The sequence below is a fragment of the Hydra viridissima genome, unplaced genomic scaffold (genome assembly GCF_058129835.1).
Source record: "Hydra viridissima isolate aposymbiotic clone 2 unplaced genomic scaffold, HvirCarnegie_v1 scaffold_3, whole genome shotgun sequence".
Classification (NCBI taxonomy): Eukaryota; Metazoa; Cnidaria; class Hydrozoa; order Anthoathecata; family Hydridae; genus Hydra; species Hydra viridissima.
In genome coordinates this window covers 11756097-11783269 of record NW_028324302.1, presented here as the reverse complement: position 1 = coordinate 11783269, position 27173 = coordinate 11756097, and the positions used below count along the sequence as shown (strand labels likewise).

The 27173-nt window shown below is 28.5% G+C and overlaps 1 protein-coding gene and 1 pseudogene across 4 annotated transcripts; both read left to right on the top strand.

Moving 5' to 3' along the window:
* The first annotated feature begins 9555 nt into the window (after positions 1 to 9555).
* On the top strand, positions 9556 to 16901 carry LOC149891023 (uncharacterized; annotated as a pseudogene). Its single transcript, XR_016450558.1, has 8 exons — positions 9556 to 9761; positions 10005 to 10052; positions 10280 to 10302; positions 10440 to 10482; positions 11090 to 11403; positions 11987 to 12066; positions 13960 to 14218; positions 14920 to 16901. The product of XR_016450558.1 is annotated as an uncharacterized LOC149891023 (transcript).
* Positions 16902 to 19878: 2977 nt separating this feature from the next.
* On the top strand, positions 19879 to 26949 carry LOC145202269 (uncharacterized). Of its 3 annotated transcripts, none has more exons than XM_090081214.1 (4): positions 19879 to 21224; positions 24280 to 24359; positions 24435 to 24505; positions 26607 to 26949. In XM_090081214.1, the coding sequence occupies exons 1-4, from the start codon at positions 21146 to 21148 to the stop codon at positions 26683 to 26685; spliced, it is 309 nt and encodes a 102-aa protein (XP_089937340.1). In that variant the 5' UTR covers positions 19879 to 21145; the 3' UTR covers positions 26686 to 26949. The 3 variants fall into 3 exon arrangements, 1 of the variants encoding a protein (XP_089937340.1); XR_016450559.1 differs by having other exon boundaries at positions 19992 to 21224; positions 24435 to 24966; positions 25090 to 26949; XR_016450560.1 differs by lacking the exon at positions 26607 to 26949 and adding an exon at positions 25090 to 26336 and having other exon boundaries at positions 19992 to 21224; positions 24435 to 24947.
* The last annotated feature ends 224 nt before the right edge of the window (positions 26950 to 27173 follow it).

Below are 27173 nucleotides of genomic sequence, written 5' to 3'. Positions count from 1 at the left end.
ATTTGAAAATAGTTTTCAATATTACTAGAATCAAATAAAAGCTCATTTCATCACGTCATTATGTGATCACGTTATTAAGCCATTTTGTCATCACGCCATCATATCATCGCTCATAAGATGACAATGAAAATGCCACAAATACTAGAAATATCGCAAATATCACCAATCTAGAGCTTGAAAAAAGATAATAATAAAAGTTTTAAGATCTTTGTGCAAGTTTTTTAGTTATTCCGGTAACCTAGTCACAACCCTAATCCTAAGAACATCCCAACCAACAACCCCCCCCCCCTCCCACTCTAAACTCTCCATTTTTACACTCATGCATTATTTTTGCAGGGATTTCTTCCTGAACGCTTTCTCATCATTTTTTTTCCTCTAAGAATTTAAAGCTCAGTGTTTACTAATGTATTATGTTGTATTTTTCTCTCCACATCTTTTCTCTTCACATCTCTTATAGATAGTAAAAGCGTTAAAATGGACGTATCATTTTTAAAAACCCTTTAAACTTGATTGAAGGAGATGTCTACACCTTCAAACTTATTTTACTTATGTAACAACATGATGATTGGAAGTGTGAAATTAATTTGTTTCATAACAATAAATCAAAAATTTTAACGCGCAATTTTGAGCCACTTGATAAGTGAGGTGATTTTTAGTTTTTTATTTCTAATTTGTATTTTTGCCTTTGTATGCAATATTTAAGAAATTTCCGGATGGATTGATACCTTGATTTTTAAAATTACGTGTACATTTCAGTTTTATATCAACTCGTTTATTTTTTGTTACAGTAATTGTATTACAGCAGGGCAATAATATATTATTTAAACTAATAAAACTCTAGCGTTCTGGATCTAACTTCCCTGTTTATCATCTAGTTTTAAAATTATCCCATTGTTTGATGTATATGGTCACGAGAATTAATCATAATTCTTAAAACTATCATGGAAAAGACGAAAAGTATTAGTTAAAAAAAATAGGCGTACCCTGAAAATCTTTAAAGAAGGTGGCTTCATGTAATTTATTTGCAATTGCAGAACTGTTCGGTACAAATTCCGAAATTACAAATAATTACATGTCGAGTGTACACTGCAGAAGCTACTGTTCTTAATCTGTAAACTGGGAATCAAAAAAAAAAAAAAAAAAAAGCACATAGTTAACAAAATAACAGATAACCAAGTTAACGGATAAAATGAAAGAGAATGTCATAAATGGGCAATCTTGTGCAAACATAGCAAATGAAGTTGAGGAAAACATAACTAGGTTTATCAAACTAACTAAAAGATGAATAATGAATGATGATGAAAACAAGAGGAGTGATTATGAATGTGTGATTCTCATAAGATAGTTTTTCAACTGCAGCCTTAAGTAGAGATTTTTATTGCGATAGACTCAATTTTCTTGAAAACTTCTGAGACTTGTGTCATAGAAACCATAAAACACTCTACAAAACTGATGTTTTAGTCTGTAACAAATGTCAATGGACTTGGGCGTCTGTGGAAGGAAATATGAAACAAGTTCATTACAAAGAAGATCTACCAGCACGATTATTACCTAAATTAGACTATTGATTTTCTAGAATCTAAGAATCTAAGATAGATTTTCTAGAACCGAAAATGTTTATGCAAGATAAAGTTCAATGCCACGCTGCAAAATCCAATTAAGAAAGTACTATCTGATAAGAAAATACTTATGTTTGAATAACCAGGTCACCTGATCTTAACTCCATATAAAATGTGTGGGATTTGCTAAAATGAGGAATTTCAAATGATAAAGTAACTTCTGCTTTATATTAATATTTCTAAAATATATCATAATCATCATGGCTAAACGTAACAAGATTCTAAACAAAAAGATTTATTTGAAAATTATTTTATCTTTACATTTACTTTATTCAGAATCAATAAGTTGTCTGTTTGTTTACAAAAATAATAATTTAAATACTTTCATCCGTTCAAATCCCATGGTTGTTTCTTCATACATTACATGTATCCTTAGAGTTGAAGTGAAAACCGGTTTTGAATAAAGAACGTATTGTACAACATTTCATCAGACGGTAGTTATCATATCTTTTGTATTGTTCGCACTCTTTGTACCTAGAACTTCTTACAGTAATTTTAAACATTCTCATATTCTTACAAAATATTATTCATATGTAAGTCTTCAATATTGCTTTTTGTATTCATTATTGTTTTTTGACTTTCATCGTCTTTGGAACTGATATTGAGATCCTCTCCCCTCTTCTATTTTGTTTTTCCATTTCTCCAAATAATTTAGATTTGAGCATCTTCCTGCATCTCCGTTTTTTCCACCTCTTATATTTTCTTCAAGGTTGTTTTTTTCATCGGAGGACTCGGAGGACTCTCTACTTGCATAATATTCGCTGCAGTCAATGCAGGCTTAAAATCACTGCTTTTACTTGTTACATCTTGAAATATCCTTTTTTTCCCGGTTTCTTCTTGTCTGTGAGGAATTTGGAATGCTCAAGTAGTCTTAATGCTCCCTGCTCTTGATTTTGATAATGGTAATGGAGCAATTGCAGTCATTGCAAAAGGAGACGTTACCTTCACGTCATAGGTAGTGTATTTTTCGTTGTTTGAAGTAGCTTATTGTGAATCAATACATGATGGGGAAGTATCAGTCGTGATATGATTAATGGACGATTCTTCCAAATCACTTGATCCAAGCCTAGACCTTCTTTGGCTTTTCTTCTGTAGATAAACTAAAAGTTTATGTAAAAATAGTTGCACTATTTTTTTTTAAAGCTTACTATTTCTTGAATCATACGCAACATGCTTGTCACAACTTGTTTCTGTTTATTTTTTCTTCCAAGCCATTTCTGTTTATGAGTTATTTATCACTACTTTCATATTTTACTATATATTTAGATGATTAATTATTGCATTAAAGCTCTATGGTGGCAAACATTTCAAGCGAAAACCAGCCGGATCCTTGTTGTGTAAATGTTGTTAAAATCGTGCTTTGTTTTTCTATAGAGCCTACACAAAACCGCATTTTTTTGTTTGCTATTGATTAACAAGTATACTTGATTAAAAAATCATTTAAAACTATTTTTGTCATGGAATAATTTGATATTTTAAAAAAAATATGGAAATTACGAAAAAGAAGAAGAAGAAGAAGAAGAAGATGTAGAAGAAGAAGAAGAAAATGGAGTTTTTGTGTATCGAGTTACCATTGGACATCGCCATCTTTTGTCATATGGCGCGAAAAAAGCTTATACTTTCTAAGAAAGACGTCAAAGTATAAAATTTTATTTACGAACATATAGATTGTCCCACTGAAAATGACAAAAGTATTTTATGAAGCAACAAATTTATCTTTTTAATGTTTGGAAATCTTATCTTTTTAATGATGGAAAAATTATAGTTATGGGTTGTTTCTTCTGCGTAGGTTTAATACACTACATCCAATTAAAACTTTTGAAAATTGAATAAAATTAATGCCGACGCGATCTGCCGAAGTATTCAAAATCAAAGACCAAACCACTGGTTATTAACTTTATGCAAAAAAAAAAGCGTCTGTTTGACAGATTTTAATATAAATAAATATACTTTTAATAGTTATTACTATTGAAATTATTTTGAAGTTTTATCGTTCTTTTTACTATGTTCTCTTTGTTTTTGTTTTTGTCCAACGTTGTGAAATATAAAAATTCAAAAAAAAATCATGATAGTTTTGTAATAAAACTCTTATTAAATAAAGTTTCATCAAATATAAATTTAATAAAAAACAAAAATTTCTTTAAAGATCTTATAGAAATATATCACTTTTTTATGCCAAGCCGCCATAAATCATTTTTTATTTTCATCTTTAATTTATCAATTAAATTATTATTTAAAAGATACTCATTTTAGTTTATTACAATTCTTTAATTTTTTCATTTTTTATTTGGTTGTTCTTTGTTTAATTCACCACTGTGAATACAAGAAAAACATAAATATCTGACGTTCATGAATGAGTTTCTGAAAACTTTGATACAATAGTTTCTAGTGCTATCAAAATAAATCTGTTTAAAAATTTCTTTTCAAGCGTGTCGCTTCTTATTTGCATTTTATTTATGTTTTGTTAAATAGCTATTCAAATATCCAACTAAGATTGAGTTTTATTTTTCGACCCAATCTGGAGCGAGATTTGTTAAGGAAAGCAGGAAGAAAAAAGAATATAATTATATTTCCTCTTCAAACAACCTTGGTTTCGTATATCTTTCTCGCGACACATAAAAAATCTCTGATTGAGACTAAAGTGCTCTCTTTTTTTGTTGTTAATTTTGTTAACCACTGAATTGTAAATTATCAAGCATTATCAACGCTTCAATGAGATTTCAAGATTTTTAACATCATTGCCATCATTTATTTGTCATTAACATCATCTCTATCGCTGCCTTTATTCGGCATGATTTTAATCAACATCAGATAATCAGCAAAGTTTGTTGGAGATTAAAACCGGTACCGGTTTATTGCTCAGCAGGAGTTTCACATCTTATAACTACTTGTAACTGGGAAAGTTTTAAAAAGTTTTATATCAACTATGTAAAGAAAAAATAGAAAGTTTGTTTCTTTAAGTTAAGCTTCGTTTAAATAAGCTTTTGATTTAAGCTCGTTTTAGTTCAATGGGAAAAATTATTTTAGAAAAATATTTTCAAATTTGCAAATAAAATTTGAACATTTCTAAAGAGCAAAATAGTAAATAAAAAAATAAGAAATGTATAATGAAACAGCTAACAACATTTTTGGCAACATACAACGTTTGTAAATTGCAGAACCCTGTTTTTCATAAAGAAACTGCATGATGATATTTTTAAAAAATTTTAATGGGCTATTATTTCAGAAAATAATCAAACCATGTATCTCTCTCTCAGATTTTATTTCACTTTAATACAAATTTTATACATGAACTCTACTTATGATTGGTAGATCTTAACAATAAGCATTTCCCCATACGTAAAAAAGAAATTAAAATATAAAATTCTGTTTAAATTAGGTTTTGAGAAATTATTCTACCGACTTCGGTAGCATTAATTGAAAGCCAGAGCACTTTCAATAGAAAAAAAAAAAAAAAAAATTACGATGATTTTAAAACTGCAGTCAAGTCATTAAAACAAAATCTCCAGGTATCGATAAGATTTTTTAAGATAAAGAAACCTGTGTCCATATAATTTCTATTATTTCCATATATTTCCTATTATTTCCTTACATTTCATCAACCAAAACAATTATTGCACAAGATAAAAACGTTTTTTTCTATTCACTAAAAAGTTTTGCCCACGATATTTTGGCTTGAATCGGTCACGATCTCCAAGAAGTCACTAGAATAATGTAAATAAAAACGGCGTCGAATTGGCACCTAAGAAAGCAAATCATCCTAATTGTCCTGAGCAGCAAATCTTTGAAAATTATTAGTCAATTATAAAAGAATCTTATTGAAAAACAAAATACTTGATTTAGATGAAGAAGATTTTAAAATAAAGTAGATAGTTGCTTTAAAAAAAAAAAAAAGATTCAAGATCTAAGAGATGATGTCAAGTACTCGCAACAATATTCGGTTACTATCTAAGCGTTCAATCAAAAATGTAAAAAACAATTCAAATAGTAAAAAAACAAAATAGTTTGCTTCATTTTTAAAACTAAATAGTTTACTTCATTTTGGTCAAAAGTTAGAAAAGTCAGTTAAGTAGTATTTGATTAACTAACGATTTAAGGCTGCCAATTTTCATCGTGTTCAACCGATACTTAAAAAAAGAAGATGGAAATGAAAGAGGTTTTTGAAACAGAGGTTTGAAACTGGTCTAACCGTCTCTGGTACCAATTACAAAAAATTGAAAATTAAGCACGCAAGTTTAGGTAAGAAATTAAGAGGCAGCTTTTGTCTACGATTTGCAACCTCGAAAATCCAGCATGATATTGGGTATAAAGAAAACTGATTATGACAAAATTTCAGTAAAGATTCATTTTATTAACGAAAATCTTTTTACTTTGAAATTTGTTTTAAAGTTAGCAAAACTCTATTAGTAAAGATAGTGTATACGAAGTGCAGACTAGGGTTAGACTTTAAGGCCGTTTTTTCAGTTCTACTTCCTCCTCTTTCCTCAATAGAGTTTTTCTTCCTGCGCTTTTTTTTGAATGACGACCGTTTAATTTCTATTTGTACTTTTAACAATCTTAAATTTTTCATGCGATTGTTTTGATCTCACTCTTTTTTGAACTGATGACATTTTTTTATTGAACTAATAGCATTCTTTATTGAACTGATGACATTCTTTGCTGAAATGAATTTTTGCCGACACTTCATTTTTCCAGAGAACGTATCACCACGAATTGTCATTCTCGGCAAATTTGATTTTTTTTTATAGCGTTATTGAGTTTGACTGAAATATTTAAAAGTATTTCAAGAGGAAAAGATACAGATTCAGATAGAAACTCATTTATTAGATACAATTTCGAGGTGTGTCTCATTAAAAACAGAAAGTTTAACTTCGGACTCATCAAACTGTTTGTGATGTAGCTGGATTTTTTCTCCTTTGTTACATTCAAACAATAAGATCTGAATTTTTGACTGATAAAGTAGTTAGCATCTTTAAGTTTTTTTAACATAAAATTTAGAGATGCGTCGGCGGTGAACATATATGCATCCTGATGACGAATGGCCTCGACATTTGCTTTTATTGGGACAAGAGCTTTAGCAATGACTGATTTTAGTTTCACTATTTAGAAAAAAAAAAGATTCACCTTCAGGTAGACTTATGTCAATAAATATGTTTTGTGCAAAATTTTTTTAATGAATAAACATTGAAGCATTAACAAAAGACCGTTCCATCTAGTCTATAACAGTCTTTTACTTAAGCAAATATCTTTTCGCTTCCTAAACTCAGTCGCAACATACTTCTTCAAGATATCCTCTTTTCATTGGTTTATTTGTATTGACACAGAAGTTTGTATACGTAATAAAAAAATTCCAAGATTTTTCAGTTAAAAAATTTTTTATATCACTACTTTGATCGACTATTTTCATTTGAAATACTGAAATCCCAATAGAAGAAATATAAGTTTAAAAATGTTCAACCAAATAAGAGTATAAAACAAAAAAATTAAAGAAATTGTAAATTTTCTTTGTAACCATAATATTGTCCTAATCCTTGGATTAAGCGCTGGCGGGACATTGGAATTGTAAAAAACCGTGGAATTCAGGGATTCCTTATCCTAAACGAAACTATATTTTGGCTAGAACAAAACTATATATATATATATATATATATTTTTTTTTTTTAGAAAAAGAATTTCACATACTTTTTTTATATAGATTTATTAAGAAATATTCGCTCAACAAGAAGATATAAATTTATTTTACAATTTTATTTTTTAAGTTACAAGCATTTAAAGTTAATGTTCAATTATACAATCTTTTTAAGTTAAACGTGTTAATTAGCCATACAATTAATAGAAATAAACCAACTTAATAAAACTAACTACAAAGTTTAGGAGGCAAATTAAAAAATATCAGTCTCTACATTTTTTGGTGCAAAAGAACTCATCACGAAGCGTATATTTGGCTAAAATATAAAACATACCCAGCTTTGACATTTTAAATTTAAGAGAACGCTTAGGAGAACGTTTGCAGAGAATTATTTGATTACCCTTATCACAATTGAAGCCGATTTGGTCAAGATTCCAAATGTTTGACACAGAGTATTCATTGATGTTTGCTTTAAGCAATTGAGTCTTGCGTTTATTGAAAAATTTACTAATATTATCTTTAGTACAAGCAGCTGCTCTGAGTGTTGCAATTTTACCTGCAGTTCTCTCACTTAATCTATGTTTTATACGTTTGATGAAGCATATTACTTTGCTCGGTTTACTGTTCGTAAAATAAATGTTTATTTCGTATTTTTTAAATAACAAACGGGAAGTTCAAGTACTTTTTTGCAGGTTCTACCGAAACCCCAATCGGCAAGTTTAATAAGCATTTCAACCAATGATAATTCAGTAAAAGTACTTAAAATGATGACTAATAGAACTTTCAGGGTTATCCTGAACAATAAAGTTGCCTTTAGAATACCATGCATAAATAGTGCTTTACATAATTATAAATTGCAATAATTTATTTGTGCATATGCATTGAGCTGCTTGTCAGTGTAATTTTCCTTATTTCTTTGTTTGCAATTGTGTGCATCTTTCTTTATCGACTGAAATATAGAGTGAGTAATTGTTTTTTTTTTTAATTATTAATTTACGTAGATGACTCATATTTATATAAAGCTAGATGCGTTATTAAGTTTAATTAACAAATAAATGTAAAATAAATATACAAAATAAATAAATAATGTGTTCAATTAAACAGGAAATCTTTTTGTTTCAGTTTTTTCATTACTTTCTTTCGAAACTATTAAATTCAGTTTTGAAAAGAGGATCATCTTCAGCAGAATTTTTACTACAAAAACTACTTTTACATTTAACGCTGAAAGTTTTTTTTTACGAAACTGGGAAGTTTCGTAAAGAAAAATTGAATTTTTTTTTTTTACATTTTTTTTTACATTTTTTTTTACATTTTTTTTACATTTTTTTTTACATTTAAATTGAATTTACAAAAACTAAAAATACAAGTTGTTCAATTTTATATGCCGTTCAATTTCACCCGCTTTTACTTGAAATATTTTTTAGCTAGAAAACTTTCTTGTTTTACTTACCTAATGAACTTACATAAATATTTTATTTTGGTGTGTTTTTTTACACAAAACCATGATATTTTTGGAATGTGTCTTGATCTGTAACACCACGTTTTAAGTGCCAAATATATTTTAAATTATAGGAAATTTGGCTATATTTAATATTTTAACGACTTGGGGTATTCAAAAATATTTTTTTATAATAAAATTTTCAAATTTTGAAAACCTTGAATTAAACTAAATTAATTACAATACGAATTCATATTTTATACCCCATTATGTTTCATAACAACCCCTTTTTCTGGAATACAAAATATTATATGAAGTTCTCCTGACCTGAAACGACTAGATTAATCTGTAGGAAAATAATTGTAGGAAATTAGTCTGTAGGAAATAGTAACAGAACAGGACAAATTAAATAAAATTATGTAAAAAGTAGTCCAATGATGCTGCGATTGAATTAATTATATGTAGGAAGTAAATCAGAAAATTAAAAATTTACTTACAACAAAGTTGCACTACTGCATTTGTTAATAGGGCATCATACCAAATGTTAATACTTGATGTTGAATACTTAAGTTACTGTAAAGTCGTCTTTAGTTTTTTCAATCTCTTTAACAAATGAAAAATGCAAAGAGCTTTTACTTTTGTTACTTACCAAATTTTATTGATTTTAAAATTATTTAAAAAATTTAAACTTTTAAAAATCTATTTTATTAATAACCAGATAGGGAGCTAAACAAATAATAAATGAATATTACATTTATTTGGATACTGCATTAAGAATTTAAGTTTCCACAAAACCCTACTTTAAGTAGTTTCAGTCTAACTCGGCATAAGTTTAGCTCACATGCTTAAAGTAAAAAGCCAAACTTAAAGTTAATTCTAGTTAAAAAAAAAACAAAAACATTTGTCAAGTGTTAAATATAGTATATTTTATCTTACATATTGTCTTCATACATAGTTTCTACATAATATATTCATGAATACTTTCTTATTCAATAAATTATTCTCTTATAATGATGGTGTAAATTATTATTAGTGTTTACAACATGTCAACAAATTGTAGCCCTACAGGTTTTAGGTATGTAAAGCTATTAATTGCATTTACAAATTTGATTGTTTAACTGTATTCATTTTGAATTAAATACATCTTGCATAATAGCAAATGTCATAAAAGTTACAACAAGTTATAACAAAAAATTTCAAAATTACAATATAAAAAGTAATTTTTAGAAAGTTAATTTTTTTGAACACTACTGTATATATTTGCACTTTTAGCTCTATTTAAGTTTGAATTTGTAGATTTAGTTAACATATTTTTTAGGACTCATTTATCTCAAGGTTTGCTTTCAACAAGTTGTGAGTTTCTCAGGTACTTTAAAATAGGGTTTTAATTAAAAACGCATGAATCTGGATTATTTATATTGATTAAATAATTATAGTGATTTAAATGCAAGTTTGTTTTATGTAAATATTTAAATATCAGCAATATAATAGTCTTCTGGTTAAAAGAAAAGGTTTAAATCAGGAAAACATTTTCAACTTAAAATTAACTGTATTATTCTTTTTTTTTTTTTTTTTTTTTTTTTTTTGTTACAGAGTGGATTCTAATCAATTAGCAGGTTCTACTTTTAGTTTATTTATAGAAAATTAACTTTTTATAATAACAAATACAAATTATGTAAAAATGTGGCAAATTAGGTTTATAATTTATAAATTGTAAATCACCGGCTATATATTCCTTTTAAATCTTGTTTAGATAAGCAATTAGAATTAATGGTTACCAATGAGGAACCCAGAAAGTATGCTTTTTCATTGTATCTGGTTTACAATATGATTCTCTCCTTAGAGTTTTCAGAACTTTTTAAGACTTTTATCTTTAATGCAAAATTTACATTTTTCTTACCCCACTTTTAAAGATAAATATCTTTACTAACAAAATCAGATTAGTTAATTATTTCTTCAATTATTTTTCTTTTAGTGTTTTTTTCCTAATTTGTAAAATAGAAGTGCCACTTAGTTGAGAAAGAATTAGATCTTTAGAGATCTTGCATTCAAGACACATTTACAGCATGCCACAGTTAATTTTGATTTCTGTCTATCCTTTTGTCAATTATTTGTAACCAACTTTATGTAAATCTCCATAAAACCATAGGAAATTAAATTCACAGAAGTATCTGCATCTTACTATTATTCCTAACTGCACTTATTATTAATGACACTTGCATAGTTCTCTTAGAGCACTTTTAATATTTATCACATCTTGTTATCTTTTGTATTGTAATACTTTTAAATTATTCTATTTAATAATTCAATCAGTTTAATCTTTACATAAATTTTAAATTTAAAATAATTAAAAGCTAATTTTAAATTAGAGTTTATGTATGTTTTTGTGATTTGAATATTTAGGACATCTCCAACTAAGCTTCAGTTGACATCTTGTAAAAAAATTGAAAGAGGGCTCTCATTATCTGACTCAGAAGCTGAATCTAAATGGCTGTTAAATCCCCTTCCTCTAACAACACTTGATATACCTTTGGTAACTAATGATCTGGACAAGAGTTCAGTTTCTAGTAGAAATACAATAAAGAATATTCACTCATTTAAAACCAACAAGGACAGTGATATATCTATAGAGTTTGGTGGAAAACTCACTAAGTCACCTGAGTCTAAAACTGATGACATAATAAAGAATTCAGTAAAAGATTTAGTTAATAAAAAAGGTATTAGTTATAGTAACTTATATTTAGAAGAGTTATTTTTCTTAATTAAATCATCTAATAAAAGAGTGTTCCCAAAAATCAATCTAAAAGAGTATTTAAAAATGAATTTACCTAAGCATCTCCTTTTTTAACTTTTGATTCTTGAGACCTAGATTAGGTTTTTGTGCTTATAATAGAATAATCGAAATATTCTTGGAAAAAGCAAAGAAGTTGTTTTAAGTATTTTGTGTTTGGTTAAAGTGTTAAAATTTGTTTAGATTTAATAAAGGTAAGATAAAAAGTGTTTAAGATGAAATGTTTAAAGTAATTTAAATAACTGTAAAACTTGAAAAAAACAATTAAATTTTATTAAAAGAATAATAATAAAAAAATAATATTTTTTTACAAAAATGATTTAACATAAATTTACCTTATTAAATATTTTTCAAATGTTTCATATTTCATACTTTAAATCTAGTTGTAAATGCTTTATGGTATATCTTTTGGACTTATTTGTAAATATCTCATAGTATATATTTTAGACCTAGTTGTAAATATTTTACAATCTTTTAGACCAAGTTGTAAATGTTTTATAATGCTTTAGATCTTGCTGTAAATGGTACTAAAAAGAAAAAGAAGTTTCTTTCAGTACAATCAAGGTATAAGCAGCCACATGAAAAGAAGGTATGTACTGTAAAATTACTAGTGTTGCATAAATTTTGCCTTCAATTATTTTTTTTAAGTAACAATTTAATCTGTTTTACTAAATTTATGTATAAAGTTGTTTAGTAAACATGATATGTTTTTTTAAAATAAAAACATATGTTTTTATAATTACAGTTTCAATTTTATGTTGTATCCCTATGAATTAAAAATGAGGTAAAATGAAATCAAAATATCACTACAGAAAAATCTTACAGTAGTTTCTACTTTAAAATGTGTACATTTCATTAAAACATTTTACAAGTATAAAAATTGTGAACCTGAAAAAGAAAAAAAATGTTTTTTCCACAAAATTGGGTTATTTGATGCTTTTTCTGTTTTTTTAATTTTTGCTCAAAAAATATAATTTATGGAATACAAATTCTTTACGTGTTGTTAAGTGTACAACTTGACCAGTTAATTTCTAAGAGTTTTTATAGCTATTATCAATTCATCTTATTCATTATTGAGGTTTATTCTTTCAATCCAGTCAATATAGCATTTTAGTAACCTATGGTCTAAATAACTTTGGGAAAAAAAGGAACAGTGAAGAGGAGAAGTTGCTTTAAAAGTTGCTGTAATGTTCATCATTTTTTCTGACACTTTTATAACCATTGAGACTTTGTAGTTTCTAACCATTCTGAAAATTTAGAATTCTTTGTTGGGTTCTTTACCCATTGATATCTACTACAAAGCTATTTCCTTTTTTTTTTTTAACAATTCCCATTCTCTTTTAAGCAAATTCCTATTTTCTTTTAATCAACTTCCATTTTCTTTTAATCAACTTCCATTTTCTTTTAATCAACTTCCATTTTCTTTTAATCAACTTCCATTTTCTTTTAATCAACTTCCATTTTCTTTTAATCAACTTCCATTTTCTTTTAATCAACTTCCATTTTCTTTTAATCAACTTCCATTTTCTTTTAATCAACTTCCATTTTCTTTTAATCAACTTCCATTTTCTTTTAATCAACTTCCATTTTCTTTTAATCAACTTCCATTTTCTTTTAATCAGCTTCCATTTTCTTTTAAGGAGATCAAAACAATTCAGTGGTTTTATTTTGTCACTAATATGAAAAGTTAGTTTCACAATCTGTGTAAGGTTTTTTAAATCGTTATAATAGGTTTAAATGACCATCAAGTATCAGAGGTTTTTCATCAAACCATTTAACAAATGCTTTTCTTGTTATCCATCCATTATTACTGGCTACCAATGGAATAATAATCTGTGTGATAATAATAATGGAATAATAATTTGTGTGATAATAATAATGGTATAATAATCTTTGTGTGATAATAATAATGGAATAATAATCTGTGTGATAATAATAATGGTATAATAATCTTTGTGTGATAATAATAATGGTATAATAATCTGTGTGATAATATTAATGGTATGGTGTGATAATAATAATTTGTGTGGTAATAATGATGGTAATTAATAATCTTTGTGTGAATCTAATAATATTGAATTATAATCCTTGTGAAAATATTTTCCAGCAAATCTTTTTTTGTGTGCTCTTTTTAGAGCCCTGCTCTAATACAGGGTAATTTTACTGAAGTTAACTTTTAAAAGTATTGAAATTTTTGCAGTTTTTATACAAAAGGAATAAATACCATAGCTTTGAAATGATTTCTTAAATCAAATAAATCAAACTTTAAAGATTTCAAAAATGTCATGAATTATATCTATTATTTTGCATCAAAGCGTCTTTAATTCTAGTTAACAATCCACATATAGCTTTTTTGGTTTAATATCTACATATTTGTTAAAAAAAAGAGTTAAAAAGAGATAATTAGAGATGTATACAAATTAATTAAAGATGTTTTTTAGGTGTATGAGATGTATACAAATTAATTAAAGATGTTTTTTAGGATGACACTAGTTCAAGGACTATTGACATCAGTGCGATATTTCCTCAAACTCAGACAGTAATTAATACTAAAAAGAAAGCTTGCATTACTTCTACTCCATTTTTAACTTCAATCCATAATCAGCAAGTGCATAATCAGTATGATGGCAGCATCTTGGATCAGTCTAAATTTAAGTTTGATGATACTACTACCTCGAGTCAAGAACCTGTAAAAAAACCTGGAATTGTCAATCAGAAAAAAGTGGCTGGCAGTTTAAAAGGTCTGTAATAGGGTTGAGCTTTTACCGAAAATTTACCGGTAAATCGGTAAAGTTGTTCTACCGATTTACCGGTAAAATGATGTCGGTAAATTTCGGCAAGTATTGTTTTTTTAATAACGTTGAAGGATGCTTGAAAATGTTTTAGAATGCTTAAAATGGCTCAACCAATAAATTAAAAATTTAATTAAAAATTTAATTTTCATTTTCCTGCCAACAAAGCTGTTGTTTCTTGTGCTTGAAAAGTGATTTTATTGGTTTAGTTTTGTCTAAACACTTTAAGAAAAACGTTTTTACTTTCTTGTGACATTTATCAATCAATGTATTTTGGAAAACGATATTACATCCACAGTCATTTACAAATAGTTATAAAACATAAAAATAGGGACAAAATCACAGAAAAAATAAAATTAAACAACATTTAAACATAGAAATAAATTTTAAAAAGTATATATTTTTGTTACATCTTCGACTTTTCGAATTTATAAAAACGTTCCATGTTTTTCTTAACTTTGTTTAGCGTTTAACTTCTTTTTTTTTTTCATACATTTTAATTTAAAGATATCTTTTTGTTGTATTTGATTGACTTTTTTTTTTCTTTTTTTTTCTTTTGGCTTAATTTTGTTAATGCTTTCATTTATTCTTTAATATATATATATATATATTTTTCTTTTTTACTTTTAATAGTTTTTGTTTTTTTCTAGATGATTTTTTTTTCTTTCTTTTTCACCGTTACAAAAAAGCGACCGCCATTTGCGATGTCATTGCAATGTCTTCATCATTCATATTTATTGTGGTCTTTATCACTAAATTTGATTTGCGTTTTGGCAAAATGTCGGACGCTTGGAAACACTACACCTTAAACAAAGGGAAAATAGTTACTTACAAAATTTGTGGAAATACAAGTCAATACACAAGTTCCACAACTGGAATGTGGTATCACTTAGACAAGAAACATGGAATCAAAAAGGAAACACAGGAAAAAGTGACACCAAAAGCTGCATCACAATCAAAAAGGCCTAAGATTTCAACTTTTTTTCAAAAGCAATCAATTGAAGAAGTGATTTCAAGACTTACAGCACTGGATGGATTTAGTTTCAATGCCATTGTTAACAGCTCTTTCATTCGATCTGCAATGTCTGAAAAAGGTTATGATTTCCCAAAAAATCACAAACAAGCAATCCAGTCAATTAAAAAGTTTGCAACTGGCGTAAGGAATGACCTTAAAAATACTTTCAATTCTTTAGTGACAATGGGAAAACGCTTTTCAATTACACTGGATGAGTACACTTCTTTGAAAAATCGAAGGTACATGAATATTAATATTCATCAAAAAAACAATCACTGGAATCTGGGCTTGACTCAAATTTCCGGATCTCTGCCAGCTGAAAAAACTGCAGCTGTTGTCACTGAAAAAGTGGCAGAATTTGGGTTGAAACTAGGCGACAGCATTGTCTCCTCAGTTACTGACGGAGCTTCCATGATGGTTAAGTTCGGAAAACTGGTTCCAACCGAGCATCAAACTTGTTATACCCACGGAATGCACTTGGCCGTTCAAGAAGTGCTGTACAAGAAGCCTTCTCAACAAATCCAACAAAACTCATTTGAAGAAACAAGCGACGGCAACGAAGTCAGCAGTGACAAATCTGAATCTGACATCGAAGTCAGTTTTCTTGGTGCCGCCATGGATGAAAACATTCCCATTCCGAAAGTGAAAGTTCACTTGCAATCTGTCATCACAAAAGTCAGAAAAATTGTCAAGTTATTTCGAAAATCGCCCGTCAAAAATGACGTCCTTCAAGAAGAAATTAAGAAAGAGCACGGAAAAGAGGTTTCACTTATCCTTGACTGCAGAACAAGATGGAACAGTCTGCTATCAATGATTCAACAGTTCCTCAAAGTCAAACATTCAATCAGAAAAGTATTGAAGGACATTTCTCCACATTTGATTTGCAGTGATGATGAAGAAGACATTTTATCCAACATTGTTGCTGCTCTTGAACCAGTAAAATTAGCAGCAGAAGCACTTTGCCGACAAAATGCAACTCTTTTTACTGCTGAAGGAATTTTCAAGTTTCTTGTGAACAGGCTGAAACAACAAGATTCACCTCTTTGCATTGCAATGAAGAGTGCAATTTTGAGACGTTTTGAAGAGAGAAGGCAGAACAATCTTGTAAGCTTGTACAGATATCTTTCCAATCCAGAATGCTTGTCCAACATTGAAGAGCATAAAATTTTCAATATGCCTCCGAAGTCTGTACTTCAAAAGACCGCCAAAAACTTGCTGTCTAGGCTTTTTCCAACAAATCCAGATGACCTGGAGTTTATTCAAGAAGTACATGGCTCAGAAACTCTTGACAAAAATCCACTTTCTCTTGAAGAGGAACTCGAGGAAGCAATTCAGCATTCGGCCAAAAAACAGCGACACAATTCAAACGACGAATTCAAGGCCATTTCAAAAGAAATGTTGGTCTATGAAGCGACCGGAAAGAGAACTGCAAACCTTGAACTTTTGTTCAATGCACTAGAAACCATCCCACCAACAAGTGTCGAATCTGAGCGAGCCTTTTCTGCCGCTGGGTTATTTGTGACAAAAATTCGATGCAGAATGAGTGACAACTTACTTGATACACTTTGTTTTCTCAAAGCTTATTTTTTAACCAAAAATAAATCTCAAACCTAACAATAATGTGTTTTATTTAGTTATTACTGCATTTTATGGTCTTATGTTTATGCCTTTTTATTTTTTACCGATTTTACCGGTAAATTTTGATTTTTTTTACCGTTTTACCGGTAAATTTAAAATTCGGTAAAAGCTCAACTATAGTCTGTAAGAATTTTTTATAACTTATAATTTCATGTCAATTCAATCAAAAAAGAAATCATAAGTTTATTAATTCTGGAAAAACTTGTTAAATATTTATCCGATACCATTTTTGAATGTGTTTTCTTGGTCCACTAAATTGAAGCCAGAGATGTGATCTCTGTTTTTCCATAACAATTTATAGTAGATTTCAATTCTGAAAGCTTTCTTGGATTAAACACATTACACTGAAGCCAAAAAATTATGATTATTGATTCACTTCATCAGTTTCAACAACAAAAATTACTTTTGCTAAAGTGTTCTCTTCTAATATTTCTCAGTTAAATTATGAAGAATTTTAAATTTGGCTGTTGGAGGCAATTTACAATATGCTTTAATCTTATCTGTTAAAATGCTACAAATTTTACTTTAGTAAACATGCGCATATTCCAGCAGGTTATTTTTGAAATCTTTAGAACTGTCTACATTACTTTGTCTAACAAGGCAAGTAATTTGACAAGCACAATATTTTGTGACTCTTTTGGAGGGCACAAAGTTTTGTGATTCTTTTGGATTTCAGACCCTTAAAGAAAAATCCCTTAAGTGTTGATTACCATCAAATCAGGGTTAAAGTTGCATAAAGTAAAAGTCTAAACATATAAGAGAAATTTGGCTCAATTTTTATTAACAAAATAAAAATTTATGGGTGAATCTGCAAGCACACCCATTCCTTTTTATTTTGTGATCACCTTTTTTAAATGGTCAGTAGGCTAGGGTCACTTTACCAGAGTTATATATATATCATGATCTCTTGAATTGTTAGGATTTAGAAGGAAGAATTTACAGGGGTATCTAAGTTCTTTCAGAATAATCTAAACCATAAAATTTGAGATACATAGTAACCTGGCATCAATCATAAATACTTTCAAAGAATTTTGAACTTAAACTTTTTCAGAATTTTCATTTAAACTGACTGTATTCTACAGGCCTGTAATACTTTAGAATGTAATTACTGAAAAGAAAAACTTTCTGTAATTACAGCAAAATGTACATCATTTTAGAATATTGTTCATTTTGGATCTAAATTTATACCAATGAATCCAGCAGCAGAAAATACTTGTTTGGGTTTCATATTTGTTTGTCATAAAATATGTCAAATATATTTAAGAAACATATTTAAATATTTTCCCTTTATGAATTGTTCTTCTATAATGGGATTTCCCTTATTACAATATTTAACAAAAAAGTTTTTGTTTTGGAAAGAGAAGTTGGTTGTAATTACTTTGATACTAAGTCCTGTTTTTTAAAAAAGCTAATGCAATTTCATTGATGGTATAATTTTCTCTAGTGAATTATTTTCAGTTGCTTTAGTCACTTTCAATCCCAATTCTTTGTATTTAAGTTTGTTTTTTTGACAGTTTTAAAGGTTTGGAAATTTTAAATGTTTTGGCAAAATTACAATTATTTTAAAAAATATATATATATTTTAATCAGTACATGTTTAAAACATGCCTCAGAACAAATGTGGACAAAATTTTTTTAATTGAATCAATTTTATTATTTGATTTGTTATTATATACTTACAAAACTGTTAATGTATTTAAAACAGTAATTGGAAACGGTAATTTGAATGAGAACTTATTCTTCAGTTACATTCCACAGTAAAAACAGGTCAAAGGAGTTTTAGTAAACTTACATATTTTTGCAAAGATCTTTTATTTACATGGTTGATACATGGTCTTGTTTACATGGGCTCTATCAGTGAGCTTAATATATTTTATTTGTTTTAGTTATATGTCTATATATATGTCCATTCAATTTCATTTTAGAAAGTGTGAAAGGTATTCCGCTCAAAGATAATAAGGTTTCATTTCTTTTTTTTTTCTTCAAAGGTTTTATTTCGTTTTTTCCAAAGGTTTTTTTATTTTTTTTTTACAAAAATGATTTTAAAATTATTAAATATATTATTTTGGTATAACATGCAAATACACTCAATACTTGATCTCATATCAAAACTGAACTTAAGAACATTAAAATTTCTGATATACTATTATTTATGTTATAGTGAATGTAAAGTTGATGTAATTGACATAAACTTCGTAAATATAAAATTCTTAATTGTAACACTTTGACATAAATCTGAGTATAGCCTTTTATATTAACTTAATATTTTCTTGTATTCTTCTATGTAACCTATATTTATTGTTATAGTTTTTAACCTGCATATTGTGTCTCATCTGTAATCTTTATATTATCTTTTCTTTAACCTCTGTTTTATAACCTGAATTCTTGATTGTTTAGTCCAACATTGAGTCAGAGCAACTCTTTATGGATTTGTGCAATGCTAGATTGTTACAAATAACTTATCTGCATCTAAAAGTAAGTGTCTAAACCATCTTTTGTAAAAAACTTCTTTCTAAAAAAGGTTTTTTTTTTTTTTTAATAAGATCTTGATAAGTTTCAGATTTATGTAGGTTTTTTTAGGCTCAGAGAACTTTTGAAAAGCAAGAAGAAAAAGTCAAGGTATTTTTTACTGTTGCAGCATTTTTTATGTTAAGTTTCTTTTTTTGTTATTTACTTTTTTATCAATAGCTTATAAATTGATTTTTCAGAAGCAGATATTTAATCTTTGGGCTGCTAACCGAAAATTGGAAAAAAAAGTTGAGGCACTAACACTGTTTTTAGAAACTCAAAAATTACTCATCTCTGTTGAGCAATTGCTGAATTCCCAGGTGTATAGATTGTTTATATTACAGTTTATAGTGTTTTAAGAAGGCAACTTTAAATGCATGTACAGGGTACTTAAAGTATTAGAGAACAGATTTATGTTTATAAACAAAGTTAGGTATTTGGTTATTCCACTTAAATTCAACCAGGAGCCAATATTGGTTTTCTCAGTTTCTTTAATTCCAATTTTATATAGTTTTTAGAAAGTAAACAAATTTATTTACATTTAAAAATAAAAAAGTAAACTTTTTTTTTCTAATTTTTTAGCTTTTGCCCATTATTGAATCCACCTGGGAACCAAATAAGAAACACTGTGATACAAAAATTCTACAGTTTTAGGAACTTATATATTTGATAATATGAGTTACTAGATAATATTACTTTTTATTGATTAGGAGGCATAAAAAACTTTGAATAATTTCTCCAGACAGCAAAATTTGTGCAATAATTTGCTAAAATTTTAATCTTTTTTTTTGAATGACTCTCAAAAAGACCTATTAAAGGGAGTCACAGCTATGAAGCTGAGGTTTTCAGGAATTAATTTTCTTGTAATCAAAAACTAGCAAGATTTGAAAAAGATTTCTATTCCAAATCCTAGTTGAGCTTTGCTGGAATGACCCTATTTTACAACAGATAACTTTACCATTGAAAACTTCTTTGAGAACAAAAATTGATCTGATGTAAAATCTAAATTGTTTACATGTTCAAATCATGACATAACATGATAATCTCTGTATTGTGGGAGTGTTTGTTGGCTATTTTTGATAAGACTTCAAACTTAGTAGTCCTATGGATTGAGATCTGCAGAGTTCAGCCAAGGTTAGAGGTTATGTCATCATGAGAATTTTTAATTGCTGAGTTATTTGATTTTTGCAAGAAATTGTGTGCATAACTTTTGGAACTTCAAATAGGAACTGCACATACACATCTTTTGCTTTTTCTGACAAGTTGACCTTCCTTTTCACAAAGAATTATATCTCATGCCTTCATGGACAACATTTCTGATTGTTTCTTTAGGTGCATTGAGATCGTTTGCAAATGATCTCAGATTTTCTAAGATGGTCTATTAAATTTGTAAGATAAATCCTAATATGGTGATCCCTAACTATACGAACTTTTTTGGCAATGTTAAAAATATAAGTACCTCTAAATATGGTATACTCAGCCATGACAGTATGCCTCATCAATTTTTGAGTGAGTTGGAGGTCTACCATCTTAACTTTTTACAAAAATGATAAACTTAGTAAAGTGCATTTAAAAATGTTCTAAAAAAACCTTAAATGTCTTGATTTATTTATTGTTATTGTTAATGGAGTAATTTTTGTTTGTTTTTCTTTTTGTTTTGGTTATAGATTTTAGGTTTAAAACCGTTAACTTCAAAGTTATCAAAATTAAATAAAATGGCATCTTACTTCACAGAGGCTCTCGAAAGAAACTCTCATATTTTACCAATCAGTGGAATCAGTTGCTTAAAAGATGGTACTTTTCCATTTTTTTTGGTTTATGTCAGTATTTATGAGCAAATATCCTAAGCAATAAATATATAGTACATTTTTAAGTACATAGATTAATGCTTTTTTATTGTATTCTGCAGATTTGTAATGAAAATAACTGTAGATAAATGTATGTACTACCAATGGATAGTTTAAAAACAGGGGAAATAATTACATTTCTATGCATTTTACTTAAATACTTCACAATTGCAAACATCAACTAATTAGTTTATCAAATTAAAAAAATGTTTTTTTTTTTGGTTTTTTTTTTTCAAAACTCAATTAACACAAGACAAAGTTTCATGTATCCAATAAGAAATGATCCAACATGAGAAATTATAAAAACCCATAGATTTAAAATCTTGGGAAAAAATAAAAACACTAGTAGTACTAAAAGAAATGTTAAAAAACTACTAAATAGAAGTAAATCCTAGAAAAACTAGAGAGAAAAAAGGTTTGGAACCATAACAACAAATAAATTGTTTTAATTTCAAAAAAAATTAACGCTGAAATAAACTAACTTATTGTTCTTTAGTAGTACAAGCTGTGAACTACTGCTACTGATTGCTTGATGTGTGATTACCTATACTTTATAGTATGATTCCCTTCAACATTTGTTGCAATCAGACTTATCAAAAGATTCATGTTTGATTTCAGGTTTCTGCATTGTAAATGCTTTGCTTTAGGTACCTTTGAACCCTTAATGTTTAAAGATAGAGTAGGATTAGTTTGACAGGATGGCATAAAAGTTTAGTGAATATGATTTAAAACATGGGGTCTTTTTTAAAAATATTTTTGTACAAAACTGTACAAAAGTTAACTTTAAGCATAAAAAAACAAACAGTTACAAGTAGTTAAAAAATTAATATTTGATAAATGTAGGAAGAAAGAAAAATGTTTATGAAGAAGAAAATTGCAATTTAAAATTTTTGTATTTAACCGTCTGGTCAATAACCAGGTACTCGGGTATCCATTCCAGTTTCCAAAGTAGAATTTGTTAACATCCCTTTAAAACATTTTTATGACTTCTCGGATCCCCAAAGTTGAAGTAGTTTGACACCAGTTTTTCGTCAAAATCTTTTGGAATCAATTATTCAATAGCAGTTATTAACTATCAAACTCGATACCTCCTCCGTTCAATAACCGGGTACCCCGGTACTCACTTAAGTTATTATAAATGAAAGCCAGTTTTATACACAATAATAAGACTGTTTATTAAAGTATTTTTTTTATTTAAACACATTGCCATAAAAAATAACAAAGAAGTTAATTATTTCACACACTCCTTACATGTTGTGGTTGAAACACAATGCTCATCACAAATAGGGAACTCACATATCGAACATGATTTTCGAGTTTTGTGACGTTTTTTAAATTCGCTGTTGAGACAAACATGGCATACCCCAGTAATCTTTTTCCTTCTGGTTGAATCGAGTTGTGCATGGGGTTTGGAAGATTTAAATGCTGTTGGTTGCACATATGGATTTATTGCTCGATCAAAAAAACTTTCAATTGCCACTTTTGTAGTAAACTGCCTCATGGTTTGTGGATTATGTAAACATTTTTCAACAAACTGAGTACACAGCTCTCTGCCCAGTTGCCGATAAAACAATCGTTGCTCATATGATTTTTTTGGAAGCACTTTATTATTCTCATAATAAAGTATATATGCTGCAAGGCAGGTAACATCGAGAATATTGTAGAAAAATGCTAGAGGCTGTCTTTGAGTTAATCTTTTAGTAGTATATCTACCAAGCATTTTATCCATTGTGTCAACACCAGCTTTTGACCAATTGTAAAATTTAATAATTTCTGGTTTTTTCTTTGCATCATCACCGATCTTTGCTACCTGATGCATTGATGATAGCATAATCACTGCTTTGTTTTTTTTGGGCACAAAACTACACATGGTTACTTTTTCATGAAAGCCAAACACTGTGGATAGTTCTTCTCGTGTTTTCAATGCAGTCATTGCTGGTGGAATGCATGTCTTATTTTTCTTTAAAGTGCCAACAATTGTTATATCCCAGGATAGTAAAGATTTTGCCAATGACAGAGTAGTGAAGTAATTATCCATTGTAATGTTTCTACAGGATCTTTGTATTGTACTACCAAGTCTTTTACAACTCTCTCACCAACATTTTTCTCACGACATTTCTAGAGTGAAAAATAATTTGAATGTGTCTAGAATTGACAGCATGTTCGTATTTCTTTTAGGCCCACACCTCTGTCGCACAATATTATGCCTTGCAATTTGATGTTCACTTTTTGGTATCTCAGTCCACTTAGTACCATCTTTTGCTGTCATAGTTGGCCCACTAACTGACGTTTCTAATTCACTTTCTTCATCTTCGTCATCATCATCTTCTATTTCACTTTCTTCATCTTCGCCAAGTGCATTCTCATCAACTTTTTATAAAAATATACACAATATATAAAACATTATATTTCAAAATCATTGTTGCATAATAGAAAATAGAATTGTAAATTACCAGTATCATCAAAATCCGAAGCTGCCACTTCACTCTCTGGTAAAAAATCATCATCGTCACTATCCAACACGTGGCCATTGCCAGATTCTTTACCATCAAATATTTCAAAAACATTTCTATTGAAAAAAGTTTTCAGTTTATTATTTTATTTTTTGATTAAAAGTACAAAACAATTTATTCAAAAGTAAAACAAAGAAATTACTCATTACCGTTGAAAACCTAATTTATCTATCGTATTTCCATAAATCCATCATCCATTGTATTATCCATCACTCAATACGATTATTTACTTATAGTATTATTACTTTCTAATAAAGAAAAAAAAACCTCTCTTTTTTACAATAAATTTTGAACATTATAGTTTTGTTCTTTTCACTAAACAGTAGGTGGGTACCCGGGTATCCGGTTATTGAACGAATGGTGAAAGTTTGGTTATTGACCGTACGGTTTCAAAGAAGCTTTTTTAATCATTTTTATCATTTACAGTTAATGCAAAATCATTATCTAAAAAATCTTGGTTATTTTCTAGATAACTACATTATTTTCTAGATGACTTGATTAGAGCTTTAAATGAAAGTTGTCTGCTTTTGGAAGAATTGTTCCATATGACAAAAGGTAGAGAACCTCAGGTGAGGATACTTGTTGTGTTGTGACTTGTCTTTGGAATTTTCATCTGGTATTATCAATAAATATGTTTGTTTTAGATTAAACAACTCGTCAAATCATCATGCATGCTCAAAAATACTGTAGATTTGGAAATCAGTGAACAGCAGAAGTAATTTTCATAGAATCTTTTACAATAGTTATTCCTTGCTGCGTTTTTTTTTTTTTTGTTTTTTGTTTGTTTGTTTGTTTGTGTTTTTTTTTGTTTTTTTCCAATAATTACACTGGGGAACAATTTGAAAAAGAACTTCTGTTGGCTGAGATTTTTATACAGATTTTAACTAAAATTGGTGCACTGATTCCATATTAGAAGTCTTTTTTTTTCTGCACATCAAGTTTTTTCTCCACAGTTTCTCCCTCCAGGTAAATAAAATTACACTTGAAAATTGTGGTAAAGCTGTGTTTAAATTGAGCGAGTTTGCTGCATAACTGCTTATTGACACAAAACTTTCTACTCACTGAAATATCAACGGCTAGCAAGTTGAACACTCATTGGCTAAGTCAACCCATGCTATCTCTGATTGACAATTACAATTGAAACAGTCTGGTGAGAGGTATGTGCAGCACAAATAGGTCAGTTTAACCAATATATGCAAGTTTTGCTTTATTTTACACTGTTTATTTTTAGTTTTCAAAGCTTGTAACTTTTTCTTTTTAATGTTTTATTTACATAGAAATAAATTTCCTTTGTTTCAGAGTTTCTGCTCCTGATACTTCTTGTTGTAAATTTCTAAACAACCCTGACTCCTTTTGCTATATTTGTGGTAGCTTCACTAAAACAAGTCAAAGGAAAAACATCAGTGCATTTGCGTAGTAAGCATATTGTGAATATTTTAAAATAAAACTTGGTGATCAAGAAAAATCATGGGCTCCTCACAAAGTGTGAAAATTGTGTGTTGAGAGTTTATGGATGTGGACTAAAGGGACACGTGAAGCATGTTTACTTCAACTGAATGAACATGTTCCCATAGTTTGGCAAGAGCAAAATGATCATTACACAGCCTTACCTTTGTTTAGTGCAAACATCAGGATCTAACAGAAAAAATAAACTGGAATATCCTAAAAGTAAACTGGAGTATTCTAATACCATTAGCTGTAAGATCGATGCCTCATTCAGTTGAAATGATACTGCTAGTTTTTGAAATGAACATTCAGTTTGTAGGAGATTTAATCAGAATGAGTTAAATGATTTGGTATGTGATTGACCCTCTCAAAAAAAAAGCTCCCGAAATCCTAGCATCAATACTGAATGAGAAAAACTCACTTGAATCAAGAGTCAAGATACTTTCGAACCAGAGAAAGTGTATTTTTGAAGTACTTTGAAAGTGATAGTAACTTTGTGTCATAACATTCCTTTTTTACTGAAGAAGTTGGGTTTTTCAATCTACAAATCAAATAAATGGCGAATGATTAATGATGATTTAAAGCAGAGCTTGAAGTGTGTTCCTCTACACAATGTCAATTTATTTACTGCAGTTCCTATAGGGCATTTTGTCATTCTTCGTGAAAAGGATGTAAAGAGGGTCATTGAGTTATTGCAATATTCAGAGTACTTAGTTGCAAATGAATATTAAACTAGATTTTCTGCTTTGATATTTTGCCAGCTTCCCAGGAAATCTTGATGTTGTTAGCGATGAGCAAGGTAAATGATCTCACCAAGATTTGAAGATTATAGAAGAAAGTTATCTTCTACATGAGATGTACATAAGATGACTTCCTATTTTTGGATCATCAAACATAATAGTCCTGAAGTCGAATACCCTATAAATGCTGTAAATGTAAATTTTTACCTTAACTAAGTTGTGTTGTGCGTGAGTATATTGCAGTGATATCCATTAACTACTTGCGTGAGTAGTTGCAATGGCTAATACTACTACTTGCGTGAGTAGTTGCAGTAATATCCAGTGTAAAGGTATAAAAGTGTTAAATAAACATCGCAGTTATCCCTGTTTCTTTCATATTTCATTGCATTTTGGTATTTGTGAATTATTACTAAACAAGTATATACCTGTTAATTAAACTTTAAAACTTTTTCAAGAAAGGTGCATTTTATGGTTGAAAACATGATGTGATAGAGAAAAAATAAGATCATTTTTGGATTTCCCACCTAAAAATTAGTTAAAAACAACTGTCAGGCTTTAGTCAACAAAAATTGTGTTCCCTAATGTTATTAGAATCTTTTTTTGATTTTTAAATTCTTTATGTTCCTTTAGATGTGCCGTTTTGCTTTCTGATTGTAAACCTCTTTTAAACCACGAGCGTTCTCTTCAAGTACAATTGATTCACAGTTGAACTGCTTTTTTGGATTGGAAGCATCAATCTAAATCAACGCAAATAATTGAATTATGTAATTTCCTTACGAAGCTGTTTTCACTAAAAACAACCGTCAGTTTAACAAGAATCTGTTTATCTAAAAGATTCGTTTCTCGCATTTAAATTTTCATTTTTTTCGATTGAATTATATCCTTCGTGTCACGTAATAGAGAAAAAAAACTTTTTAAAACAAATTTTTTATGTAAAATACTGTTTTTTAAAAGTGTCACCTTTTACCCACAAGTATTTTTTATGCTTCGTTTAAATAACTGTATTGGTAAAAATGTTTAGGGGAGAGGGGAGGGAGTAATTAGATATTTTAAATTAGCTCTTTTTGCAATGAACTCAGAGTTCAAGACTCGGTATAAATGGAAAGAATGTTGTAAAAAAAATTAAACTAATGTTAGCAAATAAAAAAAAGCTTAAAGATGTATTTAAAATGTGTTAAAAAATTAAAGTTACAACTC